General features: G+C 37.9%; 1 protein-coding gene across 10 annotated transcripts in view; it reads left to right on the top strand.

Moving 5' to 3' along the window:
- COBL (cordon-bleu WH2 repeat protein) overlaps positions 1-26,125 on the top strand; it is a 158,470-nt gene that overhangs the window by 69,684 nt on the left and 62,661 nt on the right. For all 10 annotated transcript variants that reach the window (XM_061369623.1, XM_061369625.1, XM_061369624.1 and 7 more), the window contains one exon: positions 12,350-12,544. In XM_061369623.1, coding sequence (XP_061225607.1) covers positions 12,350-12,544 — 195 coding nt within the window. The remainder of the gene's footprint in view (positions 1-12,349; positions 12,545-26,125) is intronic.

The following is a 26,125-nucleotide window of genomic DNA, read 5'->3' on the forward strand; positions in this document are numbered from 1 at the left end:
CACAGCATTTTCTCACTAGGGAAGGAGAAAACCCCAAAGTAAACATGTTAAGTCTTGTAGAAGATGCATTTCAAACAGTGGCAAAGGGAGTGGCTTTCACCAACCAATAATTTGTTGCAAAAGCAGGTTTTTCTTTATCTGAAGCACTGCATACCCAGAGAAGTAAGCAGAATTCTCAGTATGGCCTGCCCTGTTTAAAGGTGTAATTGTGCCAGTGAAAGTCCAAGTGTAGGTATATGTTGTAACTATTTACAGTTTTTAACTTCCCTGTCAGTTAAATTTGGGACTATGTTTGAAGAGTTTCTACTACAGCTCCTCACTGGGGAATGCACTCCAGTGCATTGAAATACTCCAGTTAGCAGGAATACATAGATATGAGAGCTGCGATTTTTTTTAATTATTATTTTTCTTTTGTATTTCACAGTTAATTCTCAAAAAGAAAACAAGTCTATACACAGTGGGAAAATTCATTTCTTAGGAGTAACAAACATTTTAGGAGCTAGGCTCTGGTGTCCTAAGGACATAGTACTGAATTTTTAAACTTGGAGAAACTTAGCTGGCTATAGTATACTGCAAAGAAGGATAAAAATATGAAATTATATATACGTGTATGTATATTAAGTGGGAAAAGGCTGAAGTAACTTGGGCTCTGGCACACCTGTACTTCCGGTCACTTTGCAGTATTCTATATTTTCACTTTATTTTTATTTAGAAGGTGGGGTAGCCTAGACAAAGTTAGAGTTAAAAGGATAATATTGCATGCTCACAATAAGAAAAAATAAAAAGGCCAAGGATGTTTCAAATAATGTTTCAGTATAATTTAAGAAAATTCAAAGAGGTCTGCTTCTTTGTTCTTAACCTGTTCTTCTGTGTCCGGTTACTGAACTTGCATGATTTTTGCCAGCATGTACAGGATATTGATTATCCTCCTAAGAGGATAGCTTTTCAAGAATCCTTCAGGATGGAGAAGAAACTTGAATCTGAATTTCATGCTCTTGCAGGATTGAGGTCCAGAAATTAATTTCCTTGTGACTTCTTTGGAGTATAAGCATATGTCTTTTTCTATCCAAATTGCTCATCTCTTTTAAGGAAATAAGCTTCATTTCTGTAGGTAATGATCTATGGGTATTATGAAATAGAAAATGGATGTGCTCTATCCATTGTCCAGGAGGGAGAGTGTTGTCTTTGAACCTTTTCTTTACCCCTGTACTCTTATACCCTGTCCTCCTTAGTCCTTCTCTTCACCCTTGTACTTGTGATCAGTAATGTTGGTCTGGGACTAAATATTCAGCTGTTGTAATCCAAAATGGTTTGTTGGCATCAATACCTCAGCATCAAGCTGTGAGCACGATGTGTTTGTCTTTTTTAGGTTTTTTTTCTCTTCTGCAGCAAGCTGTCATATCTTCTTAAGGGGTTAGTCTGTTCCAGTGCTGTTATTTGCAGCCAGAAATTCTCAACATGAAAGCTGCAGATGCAGTCTGGGGGCTTGCTTACGCCACCCCTTAGGTTTTCAGGCTCAGCCTATTGTACTCAGTGTATGTAAGTACGTGTACATACAGCCATCTGAAAGAGCTAATTGTACTAGCAAATTTTGCCTGTATTTGTACCTGTTTTTTGTATGTAGCTACATGCATGTATACACACAGGCTATATGCACATACGTGCACGTATGTAAGAGCTGGTTGAAACAGTAAAATTCCTGGCTGTTGACTTCTGATTCATGTTGCTAGAATCCTCATAGTGACTCTGTAATTATGATTTGTTAACATTTGCACTGATTTCAGAGTTCAAAAGCTGAGTTGTTCTTCTAATTTAAGTTTTAAAATCTTCAGAGCTTGCACTGTTTTTCAGTAATATCTTTGGCAGTGTATTATCATTAAAAAATGTAAAGCTTCCTTTTTGAAAATGTGCTTTGACAGTTGGGTAGTTTTCTCTCCCTCTAGCTAAGCACCTACAGTTACCATAGACTTCAAAGGGAAAAGTAGTTGCACAACGTCATTCTAAATTAACAAAGCTTTTGTGTCAGAATCGGATTATGAGGATTGGAGCTAGAACTCAGTTCCTTGAGCTCACTGAAAATCAGAGCAACTCCTTTGACTTTAGAGAAGTTCTGCAGATCGTGGTGAAAATTTGCCTTTGGATTTGAGTACAGATTTCCCCCATTCATCAACAGCTATAAGAAGTAGAGGTTTTTCAGAGGCTGAAAGTCATGTGTGTTAGAATTTCAGCAGACACTGAAAGATTATGAGAATTAATAATGAATGTCTTTTCGCTGGAGAACTAGTCTAAGGAAATGTTTTCATTAAAATGGGGAAAAACACTTTACCTGGAATAAAAATAATTTTAATAAAACCCAGAAATAATTTCTTCAAAACTGAACAAATACACAGCCAAAAAATTCATGCCAGGAAGCTATTCCTTTCATAATTCTGGTCCCCATAAAAACTGGCTATGCAGACATTTAGAGCAGATATTCTTAAAATTGTATGTTTTATGCAAGGTTTCCATCTCCTCCTCCAGTAAAAATGGGCATATCTACAACGAAAATACAATGAAGATGATCAATTCTAGTGGTTTGATAGTTCCTGTATGTTAAAAGAACTTGTATGAGAAGTTCTTGTCAGTAGTTTTTCAAAATATTTTGAATTTCAGAAGGACATATATTGCAAATGTAACAACTCCTATCTTCAGTGAACCAAACGCATTAGCTAATTGATTCAAAAGAATGAGTAAACCTAGAGAAAATAAATCCGTATTGCAATGATGAATTCATTTTGTCCCAAGACCTCTGATCCTTTTTGTGGTTATTTATGGTTGATGAATGCTTAACACCAGTGTAAATTACAAAAATGCCTTTTTTTTTTGCTGTTGTTGGTCTTTGACCTTTTGAACTCCCTGTTTCCTGAAGTCTCTTCCCAGGGCATTAATAACAACAGATTTTAATTTTCAGCTTGGTTGTTCAACACTGTTTGATTGAGTTAATCTGTTTTCCCATAGTGCAGGAGTGTAAGCGAAAGGAGAAGCCAGCCTTTTTAGACTTACAGAAATTTGGCTTTTTTCATCCTCACACTTCCAAGATTGCTCTCACTAGATCTGCTAATGGCCTTCCAAGGCCAAGTGTAATTAGCCTCTTTTCAAATATTCTTTCTTTGTTTTCCTTCTGGCTTGATATTTTCCTATCTTCTTTCTATACCGGGTTTGAATTGAATTTTGAAGTCTGTGTGATTTTTCCTAAGTAATTTATTTTTTTTCAGGTTTCTTTAAAATGCATTTTTCCACTAGGGTCTGTCATTGGCTTGTGGGCAATTTTTTTGGTACATTTTAAAATGTTTCTGTGGTTATTTTCTTCCATTCTGCCTCATTCCATATCTTAGGATGCAATAAATCCATTCCACAGAAATATTTATTATGCATTCACAAATCTATATTTTAATCCCCTTTCAGTACTAAATCTTTACCAGTTTGAGTTCTGTTCATGTGACTCTTTCCCCACTGTCTCCCCTGCCATCTTTCTGGGCTCATCTCAATGAGCAGCCATTGAGTTTTCTTACAAAATAGAGTTTCCGTCCTGCACAGTCTCTGTCATTCATTGTTCCTTCTCCAGGATATGAGCCAGTACTCTTGCCATCATGTTCACTGAAGTCTTCTGCTTTTTGTTTTGCTATTCTCCTTTTCCAGATTTTTGTCTTTCAGTTTCTGAAAGGACTCCCACTCTGATCAAATCTGGTGTTCATATTCACTTCATTTTTCACCATAATGACTGTGGTTTTGTTTCTCTCCTCACTTCTTCCTGTGTTCTTTCCTACTTATTTTTCATCTACTTTTGTATCACTTTGACAAATATCCAAAAGAGACTTGTAGAGTTTTCCACATTTTTTCTCATTCCCTTTTATAATTCACCAAACTCCCTGCATGTCTCTCGCTACAAGCCCGTCTTCTATCCCCATTTGATGAGACATTTGATCTTTAAAAGGTAGCACTTATCTTTATAAATTTTATATATAAATTTATTCTGGTACTTTCCCAAAATGATATTTAAAACAAAAAGACAGTATTCTAACAAATGAGACACAGAGTTGTCCACACACTTCCAAAAGTCAAGATATAACATTTTACACTTGCGTTAAATGCAAACAAACCTTATCCTAAGCATCTGCCATCATCCCAGACCATGTCATCCTGTGGTGCAGCTTGACTGTGGAACTCACTTTAGATTGCATCTACATCCTGTACTCGTACCTCCCACCGAAGTGGTGGACAGCAATGTTGGCATTAAACTAAAAAGTAGAACAGAAAATATCCAATGTGGAAATGTTGTCTGCATGTTAATGAGGAGGTTTTCTCACTAGGAATGTGTTGCCCAAGGAAGTTGTGAGTGCTTCATCCCTGGCGGTGTTAAAGGCCAGGTTGGACAGAGCCTTAGATGACATGGTTTAGTGTGAGGTGTCCCTGCCCAGGGCAGGGAGGTTGGAACTTCATGATCTTAAGGTCCTTTCCAACCCTAACTATTCTATGATTCTAGGGTTTACATATAGGGAAATTTAGAATCTGGTGGAAAGCAGAATATTAAGTGGAAAATATACTGGCTTGTGTGGTTATCAGCTGAAGTTTTCTTTTTTGAACATATGCCTACTTGCTTTGCCACTGACATTAGTTCAGAAGAGAATGGTCAGCAACCCAGGTTTCTTCCACTTGTGGCTGAATAGCTTCAGAGTTCAGCAAAACAATTTTTCATCCTTCATAGGACATGCAGTGACAGAAATTAAACAAATTATGCATTAGGAAAGTCCGTAGCAAGTGTATTTTCACTGCATTGAGGCTGACTTGTCAATGCTAACAGCTCTGAATCAAAGAAAACTTTCTTTTCTTCTGAACAAGTTGCTTAGCTCTGATTCACAAAGTTCACAGGATATGTGCTTGATGGTTACTGCAATGACGTCAGTGTCCAGATTGATAGGAAAAGACACAAATGATTTGTGTGTGCCTTCCAAACATTGATTTATACACTTCGGTCTTCTCATCAGCACCAGGCAGCATTCCAAGTTGTTGAAACACAGCTCTGCCTTCTTTCCCTTTGTCCCACCATTTAGAAAGGGAGTGTCTACCTTCTTCGGTCAAGAAAGTTTATTTTTGTTCATTGTTCATTTGATACACCATTATCACTACTGGTGATCCTACTTTTTTAAAAACTACAAATTTATTTGGAGCAGGCTGTCACTTAAACTCAAATGTAAATCAAGTTAGTGTCTCTTCCCTTCTCTGCATGTATTGCTGCAATGGAAAAAACATTGCATCTGTTTCCCTTGCTACTATGACTGTCACTTTCATTCTACCAGGGAGACTTCTTCAGCTTGAAATGAGCGATTTGGGGTAACAGCAATAGACAAAGGTTTTGCTAAGCGTGAAGTGTAATGTGTCTTGGGAAAATGTGAAGAGCAAGATGTGAAAACAGGAGAAATTATTTGAAGGAAATACACTGAATTTTAAATCACTGAAGGTGATTTAAAAGTTTCTATTCTTGAAGCATTCAGGAATCAAATTTATCATAAAATCTCTGAGTTACTTGAATATATTATATATATATACACACATACGTATATAAACTCATTGTTGGTTTCATATATCTGTATCCCACTGCTTTAGATGTGCCATGGTAGTTTATTCACTTTTGGAGAATTCACAGTAAACTTGTGATCTCAGACTGGCTGAATACTGAGGGAGGTGGTAGTAGTAGGTGTTACTGATATTAGCACTTAGGCTTGGCTTTACTGCATCAGACTATAAATTTGCAAGAATTTACAGGCATGTTCATGCTTAGCTGGAATGCCTGTATTCCCAATCCATGTTTTCTAACCTACAGATGACTTTAGTTAGATTACTAAATTTCAAAGTAGACTGTTTGAATGTTTACAAAAGAAACACTCGACTTACTTGTGATTTTTTCATATTCATTCAGTATCCATCTGATTTTCAAATGGATAAGGACTTCTGAATATTGCTTCACACACAGGAAGTTTAAGAAGCACTAAAGAAGGTTCTTGGAAACTCTCTCTGGTTGGGCACCCTCTTGTGCACTGTCTGCAGTGTAGTGCACAGGGTTTGAGTTAATATCCACACTTGTTCCCTCTTCGAAATTCACAAACAGTTAATTGAAGTTTCTTGGTCTGTTTCAGAAAGCTTTTTCTCTGGAGGCTTCTACTTTTCTAGTTCCCTCCCTTGGGTGGTTGTTCTTTTAGCTTTTCTACTGCAAAAGACGTTGCACACCACGGGAGGTGCGAAGTGAACATAAAGCAGTTGAAGCTGGAAATCAAGGTCATGCTCCTAGCTGTAGAGGTGCTTTACATCATGTGACCTTACTTAAATAAGAACAGTAAGTAATCAGATAAACTTCTAGGAAGGGAAATTAAGGTGCGAGGAAAAAAAAGTAATGATAAGGATAGTTAAGCAGTAAAACAGCATAATTGCAGGTAGCGTGGACCTGTGTCATAGGAAGGTCTTAGTAACCTCTGCAATGACAGATTGGTCTTGCTACTTCAGTGCTGGGAGATAACATAGATGACTTTATAAAGGAGGTGACCTCCTTGCACCTGGCACTGCTCTGATTTCTGTTTAACAAACTGTATTAAAATGAGAGGAATGTGGTCACCTATGGTGAGGGAGAACTGACATGGGAAGGGGAACATTCTTAGGCATTTCTGATTCTGGCTGTGTTAATGTCTGGTGTCTACCAAATGGGTCCCAACCACAAGATCTGGAATTGCTAGCTAGATACTACAGTAGACTTGTACAAGTATAAGATAGCACCACAGTTGTACAAACTTAAAAGTATAACTTAAAACTTTTACAGTAAAACATCAAAAGCCTACTTGCCAGACATACAAAATCATCATGGTACTGCCTGTGCGAGTTACTGTTCTGGAGATGAAATAGTTGTTTCTTGTTTAATATTGTGATGGGTGACCAGATCATTTCAGTGGCAAAATGCAATTAGAAAATAAAGCAACATAAATAAATTACATAAAAAATCCCTTTTTTTTTTTTTTTTTTTATCTTCGTTCAGAGCAGGAGCTTTCTCTTTCTGCAGACTGTATGCAAGTACCAGAATCACTAGTGCTTCAGGGAGTACAAAACCCAAACCGTATTCAGTGTAGCTGGTTAGAAAAGCAAATCTGAGTAGTTAGATTTTGTTGGGTTTTTTTTAACTGTCTCCAAGCAGTCTTATGACCACAGTATCATGCTTTGCTTTGGAAGCAGAGGCTTAGATTAATTCAGTTTTGGTGTTGTCAGATTTAGTTCTAGTATAAGGAATTTCAGAATCATGTCAAGGCAAGCAGCCTCTGACTTCAATTTCTGCAGTAGATCTGACATAAACTACCTGGTGTTTCAAGTGGTGAGTTGTAATCAGTTGTGGTGGTGTCATTCAGCAAATCCATAAAAGTTCACGTTAAGTTTTGACATTTGGACTTTGAATGTCCAATGTGCATAAATATTCTTGCTGTCACTGAGTAGATGAATTTGTCTGCCTGCTCTAAATCTTAGCTTTTGTGTTTACCCAAGGTAAAAAAAACCACCACCAAACGTTATTTCCTGCATAACACTTTTATTCTTATGTTTTGTCTCTGTTTTGGAAAAAATAAAACCCCTTTTTGATGATGCATACGGTACTTTGAGTGTTTAAAAACAGCTCAGTTGACTACTTCTGATTTAAAAACTTCTCAGAAGGAAATTGCATAACAAGACTGGGAGTCAAATATGTTGAGCTTTGGCAAAGAGCTGCGGAAGAAGGGCCTGGCTGTAGCAACCTAACAAGAAAAGAACTTGACATTTTGAAAGATTTTTATTGACCGGTGTGGACAGGGAACGGGAAGTCAGATCACTCTCACAGGCAAGCTGCAGTCTCTTCCTTGCTGACCTTTAAATGCCACTTAGTGTCATCAGAAAATCAAGGAAATGCTAATAACAGGGCTTTGGGTAAGAGAGTTATGTATGAGGGATATCTTCTGAAAACAAACATGAGCTGACTTCCATTTTTATTCACATCTGTTTTTGTAAGGGGCAATTCTCACAGCAGTGCACTTTTAATACATTAATCTTGCATTATTATCATTACAATTTTCAGATGTATCCATAAGATGTCAGAGTTTTATAATTGCATTCTAGGTTGACCTTGGAACACAGACTGGCCTCTGCTTTAGGGTCTTAATCTAGCTTGTGTTGAGTTCAGGATGCTATGGACTTTTGTAGTCTTGTAGAAAGTTGACTTCTCATTGTCTTTTGAATGACTTGTATGCCTCAATCACCAGATTACTCTGAGTCTTTGTACTTTTGCATTTTTAACAGCTCCTCTTTGCCATTCCAAGAAGTCTTTGGAAGCTAGATTTCAGCTTCAAGAACTAGCAGGAAAAAAAATCCTAAAAATAAACTGCTAAGCCCCAAAGAAAGCATCTTGTGCATTAGAAAAAAAAAAAAAATCCTTAGATTTCAGCAGTTTAATGAGAGGGAGAAAGCTAGCCGGCAAGTGCAACATGGAACGATGGATCCATGAAACCTGATGGCACTATATGTAGGCATTGCATATTATTGCCTCCTTCCAACATCTACTTCATGGAATTGAAATGAATTTAAGGCCATGGTTGTGATTCGGTACATGTTCAAGACCCTTGCTCAGCTAGAGTCTAACTTGACTGTTGACTGTGCTGGTGTATCTGTGTTTATGCCGGGTTTTCTTTGGCTTAATAAAAAAGAAAAAAAGGGAAGAAAGAGGAAGCTATTTCTTTTCTCTTACTAGCTTGCGTTACTTGGTTGTTTTTTGAATTCCTAGGAAAGTGCTCTAATCCTAGCGATCTACCAGACACTGTGATTTTACAAGTTGGGAGACAGTTTTGAAAGCTTGCTATTTAATTCATTGGCATGAATTTTCTTTTTCTGACATGATTTTTCTTTTTTTTCTTTTTCTTTTTTTTTTTTTCACAATACAGTTACAAAACACAGATTGTAGGAACTGATTTTGACTCTGAACAGAACATTCATGCTAACCTGTTTTTCAAATGAAACAGAGGATAAAGGCTGACTTTTTTAGCTAGCTACATTGGCTGCAACACTTCAGCTTGTCTTTCCTCTATTACACTGCTGTAATTTGAATAGTTCCACTGAAATTAATGCATTGATACCAAAATTAAAACAACAAGAAATAAGAGACAGTTTGGGTAAGTGGCATGTACATACCAGGTCCCTGCAAGTTTGCTTAATTAATGTTGTATGTTCCTAATAGTTGCCTTGCTAACCTGCCTGAACCCCAAACATCCAAAATCCATTGATTTGGAAAGAAGCTGCACTGCATCTAACACAACATAAAATAGAAAAGCTGGGTAAGCCATTGTCTATCTAGATTAGGTTTACAGCGAAAGATGAGTCATGCCAAAACCACTTGTGTCAGTGGTTTGTGTCCAATGTGTTGCTTTTTTCTTTTCTTCTTAAAGCCACTAGGAAGCACTACACATGTGGAAATCTTGGAAGGTCTGCCTTCATTTAGACAAAGCTCTCATTGCTGACTGATGGGGCTTTCAAAATGACTTTGAAGTTGTGCCTCATTTCACTCCCCTGGAAGCCAGAGCAAGTTTTTCTTTGAGGGGAAGAGTCTTAACATGAGCATCCTTGAAATGCTCACTCAGTATATAATGGGCTTGATATAAAGGTTGGACTTGGAAAAGAAAACATTGATGAATTTTTCCAAATGTTAGGCTGTTGTTTTTTTCCTTTCATTAAAATCTTTTTATTATAAACTATTGTCCTACATGACAACTATTTATAGTGCCATGTAAGAATTGCATTTTTTTCTTGCATCTTCTGTTAGAAAATCCAAGCTCAAGAAAAACCCAAACAAAACAGATTTAAAACGGTTAGTTGTTCATCACTGTATTCCTTCACAGTGATCTGTTGTCTAGAAAAGGATTCTGATAGGTCTTCAGCCACAAGGCCTAGAGGTAGAATTGAATAGGATGGTACTTTAAAACTGGATATATCTTACCTTCTTACTGGTACCCTGTATTTGTAATTCTGTGAGGGAAGTCTTAATGGGTTTTTATTATTTCTATACATATTTATATCTCTTCACAAAATTTCTCAACCTTTTTATCCAGCAAGGAAAATCAAAGAACTGTCACAGAAGCATACCTATAGAATACACTTTAAAATTATTTTGTTCTTTCATTTTATGAGTTTGTGAAAAAAGAAGAATACTTTATATTTCACCCTGTGAATCTTGTCATTTCTTTAGGAGTAAACAAACTTTATTTGATAGAACCAGGTACAGTGTGCACTGGAATGACGTGAAACTTGTAGGTTACAGATGAGGTCATTATTTTTTCCACTGCCTAAGATACAGGGCCAAGAAAAGAGTATATTTCTTTATAAGATTAGACCTAATCTTTTAAACCTCACCTTCCACTTCGAGCTTTTGTCTGCATTTGCTAAATAGATGAAGAAGCTATTGTTGCTATTCAGTTCATAAAAATTGTCAACGAAGAAAATGTGGCAAATACTGCTTGACATTAGTCAATCGGAGAATACCAGTAGCATGCCCTGTTTGTGCTAAATATGCTAGTCCAAGATGTAGTCTGCTGTGCAGTGTGCTACGTAAAAGATAACAGGCGTCCAGCTGGTAGTTTTAACTCAGTGATGGTTATGTAGTCAGTTTTCTGTCTGCATTTAGCACTTTCAGTTGCTGTTATAGGAATCTGTAAACCATTGAACTTCTACCAAGCAGTCAAGATATGTACTACATAAATCCTTTTGCACTGTTACTTTTTTTTTTTTTTTTTTAGCTTTTTATGCTTCATCAGTGCTTCCTCAACAGTTCTGAAATGGAAAGAATTGCCTTTTTGAGCTTGCTGACCCTTTTTTTTTTTATATTTTTATCTAAGATTGCACTTGGCACTTGTGGAAAGGAATTATTGTGCCATGTCACTAATCAAATTCACTGAAATTTACATTCTTACAGTAAGCCACATATCCACCACAGCAATGCAAAACATTTTCCAGCACTTTCCAGGCTTGAAAACTTAGTTTTAAGGAATTGCCTCTTTTATTTGGAAAGTGATGGGATTTGTGGTGGTCTCGAGTTTCCTGCCTCTATGTATTCTCTAGTTTTGAACCAAATTCTGCCTAAGAGCTTTATGTCCTCAATGAGTGAATTTTGTAACTGTGGTTGCATGTTCTGTTGTGCTAAGAACAGCATTATCAACCATGGTCATCAGCCTGTGCTTCCGGAATTGGTATCCTGCTCCAGCTCGTGGTGAATTGGTATCTGGTGATTTCACAGAAGCCATTTCTGAGAAGCGACCGTCTCATAACTTAATTAAAAAGTAAAATCTTTAATTTAATATGGATGCTTCTGTTAATTAAAAATAGCAAAAGGTGACTCACAGGTTTTGAGGGAAAAGTTTTTGCTTAGGTCTTTATTAGCAGATCCAAAAAATTAATTATGTTGAATCTTAGTGTCAAAACTAAATTAAAAATGCACATTTTAAAGCAATCATGCTTCCCAGTCTTTCCTATTGTAGATTTACTGCTATAAGACTGCATATATTTCTGTATCTTGATATAAAAATATATGAAGGCCTGAGTCTGAAATCAGTGAAATTTTTTCATTGGTTTCATTAAGTTTTTAGTGAGAACTAAAGTAATTTTTAACATTAAGGAATAATTAAATATTTTCTGCTCTTCTTTCCTCTGGGGTTTATTAAAATCCAGAGTGGTGCCTGTCCACAGGGCTTCTTTTGATCATGTTAAATAGTTGTTTTCAGTAGACTGTGAATTATTATGCTTGATCATGCGTATTGGAAATTGATTACAGCAGAGTTTCTCTTACATAAATCTGCAGAGAAGACTCCAGTAAATCAGGCATATTGATAATAAAATAGACAAGTCTGGGACACAGACAGCATGTGATTAATACAGTGTTCCAATTTACGAGCATATCTTGACTTCAAAAATGTTTATTGTTTGTAATTTAAATACAGCTGTGAATGCATTTGGATAACCATAACTATGTATCCTGATGAAGCATATATTTTAAATGGCAAGCAGCAGTAGTGTTCCCATCAATACTACTGTTAAACTGCAGTAGGTGCTTATCATGCCTCCTGACTTACTGCCTATAAGCTTTGTTCCAGTTGATCTTTAGAAGTTCCCAAAAGTTACAGTTTGCAATTCAGCAGGTTTGGCAGAGAAACATACATGATTATTCATATCACTGTTTAAACGCTAACCAGATGTGTCTTGTTTTCCTTCTTTCTTTCCCATTGTTTTTAGAAAGTGATGTTAATCCAAGATGTTAATCCATTTACAGGGTTTTTCCACTGCACCAAATTCCCCTTCGGTGAATTCTCGTTCCAGTAGCCTGGGTTCATCACTGTCCCTTGGTAACATCTCAGGAATGACAGCAAACCCAGAAGTGAAAAAGCGCAGAGCACCTCCTCCACCGGTTGTGACACCTGCAGTGCAGAATGTGGAGATGAGTGGACAAGAAAAGACGGCAGCACAGGTAACAGTGACACCGCAGAATGAGCTGCTTTGCTTGAAGTGCTGGCTACCATTAGTTCATTTGTCAGAGCTAAAGTAATTCGCAGATACTTTGGCTAGCCATTAGCTGCGGCTCACCAAAACTCTTGATCTTACAAAATAAAATTAGCAAAAGTCTTGGAGTTCTGTACATATTTACTGAGCTTTCTTGAGACTGCCTCAAGTTTTATCCCATGTCAGGACTCTTTCTAAATCATAGAATCGTAGAATAGTTAGGGTTGGAAAGTACCTTAAGATCATCCAGTTCCAACCCCCCTGCCATGGGCAGGGACACCTCACACTAAACCATCTCACCCAAGGCTCTGTCCAGCCTGACTTTGAACATCGCCAGGGATGGAGCATTCACAGCTTCCCTGGGCAACCCATTCCAGTGCCTCACCACCCTCACAGTAAAAAACTTCTTCCTTATATCCAATCTAAACTTCCCCTGTTTCAGTTCAGAAACGTTTTGTGAGGCCTTAGGCTAAAAGAAGGAGAGTGAAGAAAAAATAAGGCAGAAAAGCTGGAAATTGCATCTTGGTATCCTTGTTGGACAGGACAGTCCTTGAAAATGGGTGACAGTTCTAGTGACTGACAAAAATCTCCATTGTACCTTTTGCCCAGAAACTTGTTAAGGCCTACATCCCTGTTTCGGGTGCTACTGTGGGATACCAGAAGATCTGCTCTGCTTTCTGAGTCGTGCCATGTGACCTTTCAAAGCAGTGCTCTGGTTTTGCTTTTAGAAAAGGTCACTTTTCCTCAATCCAGTTATCAAGAATTAAACAGAAATGGGGGAAAACCTTTCAGAGGACGTAACCCTTTGAAAAGAATAGAGTTAAGGGAAAAGGAAATTGTTCTTGTTTTTATAGTGACATTCAGGCATGTATGTTACTAGGAATGCACAAGCACATTAAGACTTCTGGTTCCACCCTCAACAAAAGTATTACATTCTAAATATAATACTGTAAAAGTTAGTATATAAAGACCTGCCAGATAAGAGCGCAAGGAGCCAATACCTTCAAGGTTGTGTAATGTGGACTGACTCTTATCTGCTTAGGACTTATCACCTCTATAGCAGACTGATCTTTTGAAAGCTGTCTTAGTGCAAAATGGAGTCAGGAATGAATCTTTTGAGTTCAGTATAGAGGAGGAGACTAGGGCTCAACCTCACTCCCTGTGACTCTTGCATATCTGCATTAAGACATACGGTAAATAAATGCCTTCTCCAGTGAATCATTGTGCAACTGAAGTCAGTACATGCTCTTCGTAAAGGACTGTGGAACCTTATTTTCCCATTCTTAAGATCTTTAAAAGTATGATTGCTGGAATATACCAGTGTTTTATCTTTCAGAATCGGACTAGGTGCCTTTGAAATAGCACTCATGTATAGACACAGCTGAAGAGAAACAACAGTGTTGCAATGTTTGGTGCACTTTTTAAAATTCCCTTTTGAAATTCCTACTGTAAGTATTTTGACGAGGTTTCCTGTGTGTCGTGGTTCAACCCAACCAAACAGCTTGTTAACATACTCCCCCCCTCCCCCCTTCTTGCCCTCCCCCTACTCTCAGAGGGACGGAGAGGAGAATCAAAAAGAATGCAACTCCCACGGGTTGAGATAAGAACAGTTTAGTAACTAAGGTATAACACAAATCACTACTGCTGCCACCAATAATAGTAATGATAAAGGAAATAACAAGGGAAGAGAATACAACACCTCATCACCAGGTGACCGATAGCTCGCCCCCCCCAGCCCGATCAAGCACTGACCGATACCTCCTCCAACCCTGCCGTCCACTCTAGCCCCCTTCCCAGTCCACTCCCAGTTACATCCTGGGCATGACGTGCTGTTGTATGGAATACCTCTTTGGTCAGTTTGGGTCAGGTGTCCTGTCTCTACTTCCTCCCGGCTCCCCCTCCTCCCTGGCAGAGAATGAGGCCCACAAAGTCCTTGGCCAAACCAAAACATCATTGTTTTTCAGCTCTGTTCCCAGCTGAAAGTCAAAACACAGCACTGCACCAGCTACCAAGAAAGAGAAAAATGACTGACACTGCTAAACCCAGGACACTGTGTTTTCCAGAGTTAAACATTATATTTGAAATAAATAGATCTTTTACTGCAAAAGTACTATGGCATTATAACTCTTAAGTCTATACAGGTATGATAGCCACAGACTATATAATTTTGCGATTCTCTTAGGCTCATCTCCCTGCAGTGTGGCCATGATATCTTAAATTCTGTTGCACAAAAAACCTGAAAATATAAACTCTCTTTAAACAAGTTAATGTTTATATTTCCAGCATGGCTGCTGATAGATTAAAGTGCTGACTTTCTGAAGGCATTAGGAGGAAAGTACTTTATTTATCACAAGTAGCGTACAGTACAGTGTCAATTTCAAATTCTCTTAGTCTAAAGGAAAAGCCATTTTGAAGAAGGGAAACAGATGAAGGTTGCATCAGAGGTTTTTCTGTGACAGAGTTAATTTTGGGCAATAGAAATGTCTTGTGTAGTTGACAAAGGCAATGAAGAGCAAAGCATATTATGGGCACAGTTGTTAGAGTCTGGTTGCATCTGTTGGGTAAAGGACATCTTTCTGAAAATGGTTGCATAGGTCAAAATATTAAACAGTTATGGTGTGCCTCTGAAGTTCCTAGGCTGAAAGCTGTTGCAGTCTGCCCTGCAGTTTGAACAGAAATGTGTGGAGTACAGTTGAAATGAAGCACAAGTTCCATGAACCAAGTGAAGAGATTAAGTATTCAGTATTGTGTGGCAAGGTAGCAACAGAGGTATTGTTACAAGAAAATCCAAATAGTTCTGTTTTATCTACGTGCAGACTATCCAGTTTGCTGTGAAAATAGAGGAAAAAATCTCAGGGTGTAAGTTGATTTCTTTAGTTTATGGGAAAAAATTAGCAGTGGTCTTTTTTTCAAGGAAGGACGTCAATTCCTTATTAATGAACTTCCTTCCATAAAAAGATAAGATGTTTGTTTAGAAAACTTTATTTATGTGCAACTGTTACTAACAGGAAGATCCTACAAAAGGGGAACATGTTTATTTCCAGTGAAGCTAGCACATTAATAGAAAATGAAAAAGGTAGTTCAGAATGTTTTTACTTTTTTAACTATCTGATCCCATAAAGCTGTGTAGAAAAGCAGATACTGTAGCTGTTATGAATACCTGTAGTTTTACTTCCCAACACAATACGCCTGTTATTTTTAACCTGTTGTTCAGCTTCAGAGCATTCAATTTTCTTTATATCAATGGATTCCTTGAGGAATATGTATCTCATCTCCTTGCCTAGTGGTTGCAATCAGAAATTTCCATGTGTATGAAGACTGGGGTGTTTTAATTTATGCTTTATATATTTAGGTTTTCTCCTTTCACTTTTCTGGATAGGCGGACTGCTGCAATATAATTTTACCATATTGCAGCTTTTGTTTATGTGGGGCTTACAGTAATTCACCTCCTTGAGGGCAAAGCCCCTGCAGTAACTTTAATTACTTTTTAGTGCAGCATCATTAGTTTTCCATGTCTGTTTGAAGGTAGTGTTTCCTCTGTAACCGTTTTAAATCTCCTCTAGAAAATACTTATTTCTGGTCAGAGCACAACTGAACAATGTTTCAGTGTGCTGAACATGCATCGAGTAGTTTGCAAAGGAGTGCAAACTCAAAGAAAAGAGTCTGCAGATTTCTTCCCTGGAGACTTCCCCCCTGCTTACCTTAAACATCTTCCAAGTGATGCTATTTAGGATAATGAGAAGTCACTTGAAAAAAAATGGTCCTCAAAAGAACAGGGTATGGCAACATTACCAGTATGAAAATCCAGAAGGCTGGATACTTTAGAAGCAAGGAGGTTCGCTCCTTCCTTAAGTTGGGAGATGAAGCCCACGCCATTCAGAGAGTAGAGCCTGAGCAGTGCAGGAGTGAGGAAAAACTGGCTCTCCTTTGCAAGCAATACCTTTTCTCTATCACAGCACTTTAGATGATGTGCTAGCAGAATTATGAAGTCTCCTACACGCACAGTGTAAAGAGTCTGTTATAAAAACACACAGTTTTCAGGTTTATTTCCATGTTTATATAGTTTCCTAGGTGTGCTGTAGATAAACTAACATAGGTTCCTCTCCATCCAGCTCTCAAACTTGGGCTGCTGAGGACAGTTGTTGAGTCCCCATTCTTGGTCAAGGCCATATCTTTAGAGAAGACTACCTGCCCTCTGTGTTTGATCACGGCAGATGTTTTCTCACCAGGAATAACTTAGCCATTGAAGAGGTTTACTCACATAAATAAAAAGGAATATTGCAGCCAAAAAGAGTCATAGGCTTGCTCAGATCATTGCTGACAGGTTTCTTTCTTCCTACTTCTAGTTTATTTTTCACCAATTTTATGCCTAAATGTGAAGTTCAGCTTTAAGAGAATCATTTTAACATGAACAAATATAAAAGAGACTATTATACCTTTTCTGGAGGAGAAAAGGTACACACACTAAAAATTTGCCAAATTTCTTGTTTATAAAGAGGTGACCACCACACAGGATTTTTCTCTTTTTTTTTTCCTTTTCAAGTGTTTCTATACTTCTGTTGGAGATAGCAGCCTCTTGCGATGTGTGTTCCCCTGTTCCCAGTGCATATTGCACTGAAAGAATTATGATTCTGCTGGCAATCGTTGTTAGGAGTGCTGCGGAGCTGGCAGGACACTGGGTTAAGCATCCTAGTTATTTAGTAGCATTTTTATGCCTTTGATAGGGTTGCTTTTCTCACAGCAGAATTTGTGTTACAGTACTATTCACTGTCCTTTTATAAATAAACCAATATATGATCAAAAGCTTAGGTCCCCTCTGGTTAATTGAGAATTTTAAGACTGTGTCAAAAGAAGGAGGTACTCTAGTGAAATGTCCTGCTGAAAGCCATTGAGCCCATATGCAGGCAACCTTGCAGGCTTTAAATGACATTTCATTTTGTTCAGCCTAGAGAAGAGAAGGCTCCAGGGAGACCTTAGAGTAGCTTCCAGTACCTAAAGGGAACCTATAAGAAATCTGGAAAGGGACTTTTTACAAGGACATGTAGTGACAGGACAAGGGACAATGGCTTTAAACTGAAAGAGGGGAGATTCAAATTAGACATTAGGAAAAAATTCTTTATTGTGAGGGTGTTGAGGCACTGGCACATGCTGCCCAGAGAAGTTGTGGCTGCGCCATCCCTGGCGGTGTTCAAGGCCAGGTTGGATGGGGCTTTGAGAAATCTGGTCTAGTGGAAGGTGTTCCTGCTTGTGGCAGGAGGTTGGAACTGTATGATCTTTAAGGTCCCTTCCAACCCAAACCATTCTAAGATTCTGTGATTTGATGGCATGGAAATGATCACAGCATATAGTGGAAACATACCTAGAATTCATTCTGCCAGCAAGAACCATGGAATAATGTTCAAGTAGTAAAAATAAAGGACAGGCAGTGAACGAAATACATGAATGAAATGATATTGGAATCATTATTAACATACTAAATTTGTTCAAAGCATTATTAAACCATAGGCTCACCCAGATTTCCAGAATCAGTCCCTGAATTTGCAGTTCTCAGATTTCCCACGTGTATGTGTCTATGCTACAGGCATGGACTTGGAAGCCACCTGAAATGTGACTCATTATCTTCTTTATAAGTAAAATGTATTCTGAAACAGCGGCCAAGTGTTTTAGAAATGGTTAGCTTAGCTGTCCATAATTAGGAAGCTGAGTTTGTAGCTCGAGGTTTTCTGAACTTTTAAGATGTCAGAAGCTACGTCTGGTTGCTCAGCAACTCGGTATCTGGCCCCTGTGATTTTAATATCATATTATTTTTCACTATGCCACCTTCTGTTGCAAAAGGAGTTTAAATTGAGATTGTTAATATAAAAATTTGAGCAAAGCCAGCATTTCTTCCACTAATGTTCCCCCAGCGCAGCGGGGTTTGGGTTTTTTTTTGCACAGATATCTTTCTTTCATGTTTTCACAAAATGATTATCATTCTTCCACCTTACTTCTTCATAATTTAATGCCATGGCTTTGTGGTTAGCTGACTGCAAGGATAATCTTGATCGGTATTAGGTCACACTGTTACTGCTGTTCTCCTCAGGTTTTCAAAATGACACATTTTCCTGTGGCTGCAAATTAATCTCTAAATCATGAATACAGGTCCTGTAGAACAGCGTAGAGTAAGGTATATTCCTAATATGCACATTTGTGTCGGTAAGGATGCCATCAGTAGAGCTGTCCATCTGTGTGCCCTCTGAGTTAAAGTTTCTTAAATCTGCGTTGAATCTGGGTTTTTTGGGTGAATCTGGTATTTCAGATAGTAATAACACTGCAGTTGGCTTTCCTTCTAAGAAACAGATGAGTGCTTAGAAAGAGCCTGTGTTTGTATGGATGACAGACTTTTTTACTCCCAAAATTTTCTTTGACTATCAAAAGCATTGTTTTATGGGAGAGGCATGGTACCAGCAGGCAATGCAGTTGTAGGAAAGTTGAGGGACAGAACAAGCACAACTGGGTAAGAACATCTACTATGGTTTCCTACAGAACTGAGATTTATCATTCAGGTGTCTAAATCTGCTTGATTAACATATGCTGTGAACACCTCCAGAAGCACCATACTCTCACCAGCTTACTGCCTTCTACCTCTTCCTTTGTGCATCTGCTGTAATTCCTTATTGTGAAAGCTTTACTCTTATCAGAGTCCTGTGTCCAGAGAAGAAAAGTTTCAATCTGCTTTAAGTTTGCCTAGTTGGTTAATCCTGGTTTTGTAGAAATAATTGTGGTTGTATTTCAGGGAGGGGTTGTTTGGATTTCATACTTCAGCAGAATAGCCTTATGCTGTAGGTATTTTCTTCCCTTTTGCCTTATGGGTTTTTTTTCCGTATAAGGTGAAGTGTGTATGAATTCTTGTATTATGCTGCTTTAAAATGTGGAAAGTAGGGAGCAGTTCATGGTGGAGACCATCTGACAGTTGTATTCAGCTTAAATTAGGAGCCAAGAATTCAGTAAAAGGCTGGATGGACTTAGATTAGTTATCTCCCTTTCTTAGGTTACACCTAAGCCAGAAATGTCTACTAGAAGTCAACAAGATATGAGTGCATGTTTTTTTTATCATCTTTCAGAGAGGAAGGGAGGTTTCTTTAACTCAGAGGTCTTCTGGGTGAGGTCTTCTCAACCTTTCTCTTATGACACATTTCCTTTCTCAAGTGTTCTGTGAATATATTTTTGTTTTGCTTTGTTGTTTTTTTTTCTGTGGAGCATCCAGAAGTCTCCTTTGAGAATAACAGCTACTTTTTTCACATTCTGAGGAAGGATGCAATGAATCAGTTTCTGCTGTAGGAAAAAGCTGGTTTTCATAATGTCTTTTACTTCTACAAAATACTGCATCTTCTAGGTTATGTCTTAGGTTTTTGTAAGTTCCCTGAGGATACGAAAGCAGGGTTTGTTCCGAAGGAGAACACTTGACTGATTTTTTAATGTTTTTTAAAATGTTGATTTTAAGTTATTTAATAACTGGGTTTGTTCTGGTTCTGGTTTCATTTTCTTGTTGTGCACAAAGAAGTCCTGAAATGTGTATGCTGTGTGTTTTTAAAAGCTCCTTAGCCTTTGTTCATTAACTGAGGGTACGACTTTGTTGCTCAGTTTTCATGGTAGACTTGCTAGAGTTCCCAGGTGATGTGTGGTATCTCTTAATAGCATGTTTGTGATGAGGGCAGGGATATTGAATCTTTATGAAAAATGCTTTTTCTCCAAAATTCCCAGAGTTCTTGAGATGATAGAGGGGTAGTACAGCTGCTAAGAAAACTTGTTAAGTCATGCTGCCTTCCTAGGTTTTGTATTACAGTTTGGGTGTTAGTTGCTGGAGTGCACATAGTACTGCTGTGTGATACCAGACTGAGAGGCTGGGGACTTCTTATACAGTTGGCATGAGGCAGTATTTTGGTGAGGTCAAAGAGTATCTGAGTCTTTCTGTGTATTGATATATATGTAGTTAATAGGTAAACCTATTACAAATTGAGATTGCATCTATTTCTCTGTATTTCACATCAAATTCATGTAGCCGTCACTTAATTTTGGATGTACTAGGCTGTAAGTACTTTTCATTAGGTTTTGAGTATCCATCTCTCATTGGGGCTTTTATTCCAGTTATTCTGTCTGAAATTTTCCTTAGAAGCTTTTTTACTTAATTTATGCATTTCTATAGATGTTGAGAGTTTATGGGGTCTTTTTCATTTGCTTCATGGGGTCTTCTTCATTTCCTCATAAAGACATCTATTTTATAAATAAATATGTATTTTATAAAGAAATAATTAATTTTGCCACACAGATGTAAACACTGCCTTGCTCTTTGGCTAGAGAGTTGCCTACTGTTCTCCTAGGATGATAAAGCACTTCAAGTTTGCTTTACATTTTTCACAGGTTAAGGTTGTCCACATAGGCAGATAATGAACATGGAGCTTGTCCAGTAACATAGATAAGGAACATGCTTTAGTTCCTTTGTCTGAGGAGTGTGCTGTAATTCCTTTGTCTGAGCAGCAGCTGTGCAAAGTATTCTCAGGATGATGCACCAGAGACTGCAGTGCTATCTGAAACAGAAAAGATTGTACAAAATAACTGTGTATTAAGTCTCTTTCTACTGTGTGGAGCACAGAAATAGAGGAAATAGAAGAGTGTTGCTAAATGCTACCAGTGCCACATTTTGGGTTTTCATAGCGAAATTCAGAGGAGGAAAAAAAAAGTGAGAGTTGGCATTTACAAAGTTTGCAGGAAATAAAACCCTAAGTCTTCCAACATGGCTTATACTGGAAAAATTAATAGAAATGTAATAGAAAATTTAACTAGTTGTTGTCTGTGAAGATAATGAACAGGGTAAATATAGCTTTATTAAACCAGAAACCCTACCTTACAGCTCTCTAAGAGTGCTCTTGATGCATGCAGCAGACAGATGGATATGTGTGATATGGTTGATACAGTCTGTCTGGGTTTCTACAAAGCTTCCACAAAATTCCCTAACCAGGGATTTCTTAAGGAAATCAAGTCTCCATTCTGTAAGGAGGATGGTCATTTTACTTTTAAATAACTGACAGTAAAGAAGAGAAGAGTCATGAGTTAGGAGTCCGCTCATCTAGTGGTGGAACGTTGCAACAGCTTTAGGGTATTTAAGGATCCATGTTCATCATATTAAGAAGTGACCTGGAAAAAACAGTGAAGTGCCAGTTTGTTGCTGGTACTTTAATTATTCAGGTAGTACAAAGGCTGAGAAAGAAACTGTTGAAAGACCATATGAGGTTGACTGCTGGTAGCACTTGCAGGTGAAAACCAAGTAAAATTTGATGGAGGTATGAAGCGATATACATGAGAAAAACACCACTCTGAATTTTCCTTAATACCTTGTAAAATACTGGTCTCTAAGGTGTCAGTAACCAGTTAGGAAGATCTTAGGATCGTAAGACATACTTCTTTGAAAAAAAGTCAGCTCAAACATCAACAGCAATCAAAAAAGCAAATCAGATGCAGAATGTTTTAGGAGAGGAAAAGAAGGTAAAATCAGATCTTTATTACACCACTGTATTGTGAGCTTTATTATGCCATCTTAAATACTACAGTAGTGTTCCCCTTGTTTCAGATTTTCTGTATTACAGAATGGGAAGAGTCTCATGGAAGGGCATCAAGTGTAATCGAAGGCGTAGAGTAGCCTAATACAGAGACAGCTAAGTAAACATTCTTCATTTGACTCTTTGAGATTTGACTATTCAGCCATTACAAGAGCATTTGAAGATATTAAGAATGAGGCAAACCCCACAAAGCCAAAGCGTGTTGTTCTTTATGCAAGCAATAGATCCATGGAATGCCTTGCCAGGGGGTGATGTGGGTGCTAAAAGTTTACTTAGGCTCAAGAGGAGAATGAACAAATGCTGCAAGGACGACCAGTCTGTGTGAATCTTTAAATATAAACCACACCAGGAAGTCACCAGTACAAAGATGGTTGGTAGATGTAAAAATACTAGGGAGGAGGTAGTAGTGAACATACCTTCCCTTCTCCTGCCCTCCAGGTGCTTGCTGCAGTCTGATACAGAAGCCTGAGCAGAACCCTTGATCTAACCCAGTAGAGCTATTTTTGGAGAATACTGAAGAGATCTGTATCTAAATATTTGTCTCATATGATCTCATACCACTCCAGGAAAGTCACTGGCAGCATTCTCAATGACTTCACTTGGTCTTCTTATCACTGTAATTTGATAACAAGGCAACATGTCTCTTCTTAGAAACAGCTGTCTTTGATTGCTGGTCCCAATCATTGCTCTCTTTGTTTTGTGCTCATAAGTGCAAAACTTTGCACTTGCAGAATGAGGCTGTAAGTTTTGCAAGAAAATCATATGAGCAAAAAGAATTTTCCAGCATGAGCCCTAAAGCAACTTGCCTGGTATACATGTTGCAACTTAGTATTGTAAGTGCAATATCAAAGAGCGTAACTCTGAGGGTCATATTTGCAGCCCCCTGGATTGCATTTCAAAATGCTGGGATGCAGGTATGCGACTTAACTAACAGGTAGCTGGGATCTGTGTGAGTGATGTCTAGTGCACTCTATTAGACATATGCCTTTCACTGACAAAATAAAAAGCAACATGAAAGACTTGATCCCATTCTATTTGCAATCAGTATCAGAACCACATGCATGTCAGATATTCTCTAGTTTCCAAGTCCTCTGAGGAAAGAACAGCTGGGACACTTCTGTCTTGTGCAGTGATGAGGCTATTGTTTTTCTTAGCAAATGATGATATTTCTACCTTTCAGGAGATAGCAAGTCAAATTGATCCTCTATGGTGTGCTGCTTTCCTGGATCTGTCCACTTGTGCTCAAAGGATTGGTCAATATTTCTTTAAGAAAAGTGTGTAATGGTGGAGCTTTTCTTATGACTTTCAGTTAATTTCCTTTTGTTGAAAAAAAGCCATGTACAAACTATTGCACTTCATAGGCATGAAATTCTGTGATGACATGCATTAAGTGTTATAGAAACAGTCAGCTTTGTAACCAGTCGTAAACCTGAAAAATGTTATCTTTTTAGTATTTCCATTGGAGCTGAACATGGCTTGTGCTCTCCTATTGCAGATTTCATTATCAAGATGTACCAGAACCAGTAGTAGGAATAAGAGTGAGTAGTACAAGAGGTCTGTGGTCCTTAAAATGCCCTACATCACAGTAAATGCCTGGGAAATTAGAACAGAAAACAAATAAATTCAATTTGAAGTTATCTGTTCAATTTTCCCTAAAGAGCTCTAAAGCTGACATTCAGTTAGCTGAATGAGAGGTATCCAGACTTCTTCATGTCTGACAGAGCAATGCTCACATGGCAAACATGAAACCAGCCAACAGAACATCAGATAGTATTTACTGTGCAATCTTGATGCTTTATTTCATTGAGCAAGTACATTCTAGTTTTGGTAAAGGATGCAGGCCTAAATTAAAAGAAAGTAGAGAAATGTGCAGTGGTGGCTGATGCTTTGTATGGTGCTTTACATGATGCTGTTATGTAAAGCATCAAATTTAGGAAGGCTCAAAAAAAAGCTGCTAGTGAGAGGAGTAATTTGTACTTCTTTTTATGAGAAAAACAGCTGTAAAAATTAATTCTGGTATTTGTGCACTTAACCAACATGTTAATTCTTTAAAAGTAGTTATCAAAGGCTACAGCTAGATGACACATGCACTGTAGTAACTACTTTTTCAAAATCTTCAAAGAGTGTTAGTTAAGGGTATGTTACATTTTAATACTACTTCTTTGTACATCTAAAGAAATTCCATAATTTCAGTCCAAATTACCACCCCTCCCGTTTAGAGCTCCTAATGATCATGTTGCTGCACATTTGTTTACTAGCAGAGCAAGTCCCATTTTGAAAACAAAGTTCCAGAAAGCATTTTAATAACTTTAGGCAAATGGTTTTTAGCCAACCAACTTATTTTCCAAGAGGTGTTGTGTAATTAATACCCTTATTTTCCAACTCTTTTGTCCTGTAATTTTAAATAAAGTAAGGTGTCCCAGTGTGATGAATTAATTAAAAGGAATCTTAGTTTTCTCAGTCAAGAAGTGATTAAGTAGAGTTGATTATATTTTTCTGAAGTTTGGACAGTATCAACAAGGTGCAGAATGTCAGTGGAGGTTTTGATGCCAGCCAGAGAGTGCAGGCTCTCAGAAGTGCAGGGGGAAGTAAGACTGCATTTACACTGACTCTTTGAGAATCTGTTGTAACGTGGTTTATGGTCAAGTAACAGGTTTTGCACCAGAATAACTTAGAATTTTAAAGTCTGCTTTAAAATTATGTCTGTTTCTAAAAGAGTACTGCTTCTTCAGCCTCTGGAAAAAAATCTGCTGCTTTGTAAGAGGAGTCCACTGTGTGTCTTTATTGCATTACTAGAAATAAGTTTTTTGCAACTTTGACCATAAAATAGTAGCAATGTAAGTTAAGAATAAGTTTTTTTGCAACTTTGGCCATAAAATAGTAGCAATGTAAGTTAAGAGTGATTTAAATTGCTTATCTGCTTTAATTGAAGTCTGGACTGTGTGAAGAGCTGAGTGTTTCATGCTTTGGATGTAGATAGGCAGTTACCTACTGTAGAGGGGTGGAAGAGTGTAATTTCAGACTTCTGGCAATTTCCTCCATGGTCTGTTGCCCTGTTTTTCTCTGCAAAGTAGTCCAGTCCTGCACTCTTAACCTGCGTAGGTATGACCTCTGAATCAACATCAAAGTGAGAGTGACCTGGTGATCCTTGATATGTGTACAAGAACCCAGGCAAGGTGGCTTGCAGTGTCTTTATTTTACCATTTCACGTACATCACATAATAATCATGCAAGATATGAGATTTGTTTGACAGGAGGGCTTCTGATTTAAGATAGCAGTTAATAAAATAGATCCTTTTATTTTTTTGCAAGAAAACGTACATCTTCAGAGTTGAGTCATAGAATTATGTGCAAGAAAAATTCTCGGAATAGTCTTTTCGCCAACATCAATAGCATTTGTGATCTTTTGCAATAATCTAGTTTCTTCTGGCTGTGAGTTAGTTCATGGATCACCTGCCAACTGGTACTAAACAGACTATACTACCTGCCTTGGGAATAATACCACAACTTACCATCTGGTGAGATCATGATACTATCACTTGACCTCCACATGTGGTCTCTGTCAAGCACTTCATTGAAAACTGGAAAGACATCAGGGCCGGAACATACTGTTCTATGCAGCCCTGAATTTTGGCAGGGTTGCAACATTTACTAAGTAAACTTCATCTGGCTTGCAAGTTACAGACAAATAGGACAGGCTGATGTCATCATAAGCTTTAACTCTCATTAAAAAGAAAGTATGTGTCAAGTAATTATTAGGCTTTGTTGGGCAAGGTATTTAGGGGAAGTTAATAGACAAAGATGATTTTAAGCAGTGAGGCTTCTGAAGAGCTGGCATTCAGTAAGCAATGAAACATGACCCTAACCCTGTGCTTAATTTAGAAACTGGCTTTGTGTCGCTTTTCACATTTTGCTTGTAACTCCACCTTTCTTAGATCCTAAATTAAAATGGT

Source organism: Neopsephotus bourkii, unplaced genomic scaffold (assembly GCF_033783945.1).
Source record: "Neopsephotus bourkii isolate Nb327-2 ecotype Australia unplaced genomic scaffold, CSIRO-AGI_Nbou_v1 NB_1508, whole genome shotgun sequence".
Lineage (NCBI taxonomy): Eukaryota > Metazoa > Chordata > Aves > Psittaciformes > Psittacidae > Neopsephotus > Neopsephotus bourkii.